The 4847-nt window shown below is 46.8% G+C and overlaps 1 protein-coding gene across 1 annotated transcript in view; it reads left to right on the top strand.

The window, feature by feature from the left end:
• The first annotated feature begins 2037 nt into the window (after positions 1-2037).
• The window catches only part of CDKL1 (cyclin dependent kinase like 1), a 57488-nt gene continuing 54678 nt past the window's right edge, over positions 2038-4847 (top strand). Inside the window, exons 1-2 of the mRNA XM_037730787.1 lie at positions 2038-2472; positions 3377-3976. Coding sequence (XP_037586715.1) covers positions 3809-3976 — 168 coding nt within the window. The 5' untranslated portion in view covers positions 2038-2472; positions 3377-3808. The remainder of the gene's footprint in view (positions 2473-3376; positions 3977-4847) is intronic.

Here is a 4847-nt window from a genome sequence, read left to right as displayed (position 1 = left end):
AAAAAAAAAAAAAAAAAAAAGAGGTAAACACAAAGCAAGCAGAAGGAAGGATGCAAATAATAAAGAGATGAAATTAGTAAAATTGTAAAACAGATAAACAATAGAGGAAATCAATTAAATCAAAAGCTAGTTTCCTTAAAAGATCAATAAGATTGATAGGCCTTAGTCAAAGTGAGGAAAAAGGAAAAAAAAATTTACCAGTATCAAGAATAAAATTAGAACACTACTATAGCTCTTACAGACATTAAAAGGATAATAATGTAATAATATTATATTGAACAAATTAATGACCATAAATTTATTTAGGTGAAATAGATGCCTTAAAAGACACAAACTACCAAAGTTTTCTCAAGAAGAAGTAGACATCCTGAATACCCTATATTTTATTTTAAAAACAGAATTTGTCATTACAACAATTTCAACAAAGACAACTCCAAGCCTAAGTGATTTTACTGGCAAATTCTTCCAAATGCCAGGTGCGGTGGTTCACTCCTGTAATCCCAGCACTTTAGGAGGCTGAGGTGGGCAGATCACCTGAAGTCAGGAGTTTGAGACCTGCCTGGCCAACATGCTGAAACCTCGTTTCTACTAAAAATACAAAAAACATTAGCTGTGAGTGATGGCACATGCCTGTAATCTTAGCTACCTGGGTGGCCAACGCAGGAGAATTGCTTAAACCTGGAAAGCAGAGGTTGCAGTGAGCTAAGATCTCGCCACTGCACTGCAGCCTGCGTGACAGAGCAAAACTCTGTATCGAAAAAAAAGAAAAATTCTAGGTTGGGCACGGTGGCTCACGCCTGTAATCCTAGCACTTTGGGAGGCTGAGGTGGGTGGATCACCTGAGGTCAGGAGTTCAAGACCAACCTGGCCATCATGGTGAAACCCCATCTTGAAAATAAATAAATAAATAAATAAAAATTCTTCCAAACATTTAAGGAATTAATAATACCAATTTAAGGTAAACATCTCTAGAAAATAAAAGGGAAGGTAAACACTTCCCAACTCATTATCTGAGATCAGCATTATCCTGATACCAAAACTAGCAGATACTACAAGAAAACTATACATCAATCTCTCTCAAAATGTGAATGTAAAAATTTCCAATAAAATATTACTGATCAAATCAGCAATATATTAAAATGATAGAATCATAAATAAGTTGGGTTTATCACAGGAACGGAAGGTTGGTTCAACATTTAAAAATCAATGTAATTCACTGTATCAACAGACTACATAAAAAAATCAGGTGGTGCACACCTATAATTCCAGCTACTGAGGCCTGGCAGAAGTGGGAGGATTGCTTAGGCCCAGGAGATCAAGGCTACAGTGAGTAGTGATAACACTACTGCACACCAGCCTGGGTGACAAAGCGAGACTCCCTCTCAATTAAAAAAAAGAAAAGAAAGAAAATATATATGATCATCTCAATAGATGAAGAAATGCATTTGACAAAATTCAACATCCATTCATAATTTTTAAAAGCAAACGAAAACACATCTAAGCAAACTAGGAATGAAAGTGATTTTTCTCAGCCTCCTATTAATAAAAGGCTCTGTGTTAGATACATATGGCTGCATAATAAATTACCCCAAAACATAACAGCAAACACTCGGCTTCTCGAGGTTGGGAACCCGGGTATGGCTTAGCTGGGTGCCCCTGGCTCAAGGTCTCACAAGGCTGAACTTGTATTGTCAGCTGGGGCTACAATCTCGTCTGAAAGCTCACTGGGGTTGGGTGGTGGGGGGGGATCCACTATCCTCAAAAGGCTACAAACGGTCGGATTTCATTTTTATGACATTCTGGAAAAGGCAAAAGGAAAGAGACAGAAAACAGATCAGTGGTTCTCATTTGCAAACAGTTTCAGTTCACAGACCACCTCTAGGTCTTCCCTGTACTGGATTTCCAGAGCAGCCACCAGCCCTCTCTCCTCAGTTCCAGGCTCCTTTCTGAACCCTACTTGGAGTTACATTTAGTAGTATGGTGCTTGACACGGGATTGGCCCCTGTTTCATAGACACTGTGTTAATTTTCTCTCCTCGAGAACTGCTCCCAGGGCAAGTACCCGCGTTGATGCTGGCACTGGGAACGGGGCGGATGATAAAGTGGGAGGCAGTCTGCCCAGTGGCAACTGACCTGATTTCATGATTTCCCCAGGTCCATCCGATTCCCGCCAACGTGCTCAGACTTGAGCAGTAGGAGTCGGCTGGGAGAAGGATGGGGGAAAGGAACCGAAAACAGTTAAGGGAGCTTCTGCAAGCTTCCACCTCCCACACTAAAAGAGTCGGACAGCAGAAGACTGCAGCGGAACCTTCTCTGCTGGGGGAGGAAAGTGCTGACTTTAACCAGTTTCTGCGGCCTCGCCTTCCTCTTCTTTCCTTTCTCCCTCTCATTCATTCACTGACGCCGCAGCGCTGATCAGCCCCGGCACAGAAGCGGCCTCCAAGGGACTAAAGGGAATAACCGCAGCTCTGAGGTGTGGGGACGGCGGCTCGGGGGAAATGTGGGCCGCGCAGGAGGGGCCCCCAGCGCAGGCGTCTTCCCTGCAGACGCGGTTACAGCTGCGCTTTGCACGGCCTGCGGGAGTCTGCAAATCTAGCAGGTCTGCTCTCCCGGGAGCGGGACGTGCAGACACTCGGCCCGCGGTCAGGACAGCTCCCGTGGACGGACGGAGGCCCCCGGGGCGCTTCCCTGCAGCCGGGACCGCGTCCGAGCTGGGCCAGGCCGGGGTGGGAAGCCGCGGCCCCGCGGCCCCGCCCAGGCCAACCCGGGGCGGGGGCCGGTTCCCATAGGGATCGCGGGCCAAGCCGCTGCGGGCCGAGCCGGGCGAGAGGGAGAAGGCGAGGCGGGAGCCAGGCCCGGCCCAGACCGCCGAGGCGCGGTGAGTCCCCGCCGGTAAGGAGGCGCGGGCAGTCCCGGGCCAGCACGTGGCGCCGCTCCACGCTGCGCGGCGTGGCCGGGGTGCAGGTAGCGGTGCAGGAAGGTCTTCCCGGTCCCGGGGGCACGGGCGCGGGCGCGGGCGCGGGGCGCGGGGTGGTCTCCTGCGGCCGGGCCTAGTCGCCGCCCCCGCGGGGAGCGGGAGGTGTCTTCTTGCCGCAGGGAAATGAGACCCGAAATTAGAACCGGGGAAGCCCTTCGCCCTCCCCGTGCTCCAGCTCATGTGTCTTAAGTCGGATAAACTACAGCGTTAAAAAGATAGATTGTCTTACAGCTCGGCTTGTTTTAGGAAGGCAGGTTACATTTTAACTTGCAGGGTATTTAACTGGAGATTAAAATCGGGTTACCCCAAGCAGCGAACTCTAGGCTGTTATTCCTTATCGCGTTGCCATTGCCGACACGGGGCCACTTCTCATTCCTTAACGTGTGCTGTTCTGTTCTAGACCCGTGACAAACACCCATCGTTGGGTGGGGCTCTAATAAAGTCCGTTCGTGCCAATATTTTATAAGCGACGTTTTCAAACAATGTGAAGATCCTTTTTTTTTTTTTTTTTTTTTTGATAGAGTCTCCAACTGTCGCCCGGGCTGGAGTGTAAAGGTGCGATCTCGGCTCACTACAACCTCCGCCTCCCGGGTTCAAGTGATTCTCCTGCCTCAGCCTCCTGAGTAGCTGGGGACTACAGGCGCCCACCACTACACCCGGCTAATTTTTTGTAGTTTTAGTAGAGTCGGGGTTTCACTATGTTGGCCAGGCTGGTCTCGAATTCCTGACCTCGTGATCCACCTGCCTCGGCCTGCGAAAGTGCTGGGATTACAGGCATCAGCCACCGCGCCCGACCGATGATCTGATCCATTTTAAGATTTATTCCTCTACGATGGAGAAGTATGAAAAAATTGGGAAAATTGGAGAAGGATCCTATGGAGTTGTTTTCAAGTGTAGAAACAGGGACACGGGTCAGATTGTTGCCATCAAGAGGTTTCTGGAATCAGAAGATGACCCTGTCATAAAGAAAATCGCCCTTCGGGAAATCCGCATGCTCAAGGTAATTGATTCACTTTTCCTTTTTTCTTTTTCAAGATAGGGTCTCACTCTGTCACCCAGGCTGGAGTGCCGTGATGTGGTCATAGCTCACTGCAGCCTGGAACTCCTGGGCTCAAGCCATTCTTCTTCCTCAGCCTCCTGAGTAGCTGGGATTACAGGTTCTAGCCACTACTACAGGCTCCACTTTTTAAGTGAATTTTTAGGGATGAAAGAAATAAAATGAGTCATGTTATGTTAAAAGAATGTCATGGCACATGGTTATATCCTACTTGATAGCCTTTTGACTTCAGTGACACAAATGGGATGTTTGTGCACAAGTCACTAATTATATAATGAACTAGAAAGGAGAAACAAAAGTGCCAGGTAAGGTGGCATTCACTTTTAGAGATGCTGTGCGACATTTTATTTTTTTTCCCAATAGTTTCTCTCCCACCTGTAGGCCTGGCTTTTCAAGGGCCATCACAATTTGATAGTTTTGGGGTGTAAGAAAATTCAATTTTGCTAGCGTTGTTGATTTTTAAACTTCTAAGGTATTTTCTATTGGTATATTCAGCCTATTAAGAGAATTAATCATCTACCTGTTTTCAGACTGCTAGGAAGCTCACAAGTTTTCATTACACCTCATATGTATTTACTGCTGAGCATCATCATGTCCTGTTTCTAGAAAGAAGCGTTCTTCTTAAAGAAGTGAAATGATCACTTTTTAATTATTTTTTACTTTTTGTAGAGAAGGGATCTCACTATGTTGGCCAGGTTTGTCTTGAACTCCTGGCCTCAAGCCATCCTCCCACTTTGCCATCCCAAAGTGCTGGGATTACAGGCATGATCCATCAAGCCTGGCCTGATCACTTTTCTTTTTTTTTTTTTTTTTT

This window comes from Cebus imitator, unplaced genomic scaffold, assembly GCF_001604975.1.
Source record: "Cebus imitator isolate Cc_AM_T3 unplaced genomic scaffold, Cebus_imitator-1.0 Scaffold358, whole genome shotgun sequence".
In the NCBI taxonomy this organism is placed as follows: Eukaryota; Metazoa; Chordata; class Mammalia; order Primates; family Cebidae; genus Cebus; species Cebus imitator.
The sequence above is the reverse complement of the archived record's forward strand: the minus strand, read 5'-3'. Positions and strand labels throughout refer to the sequence as shown.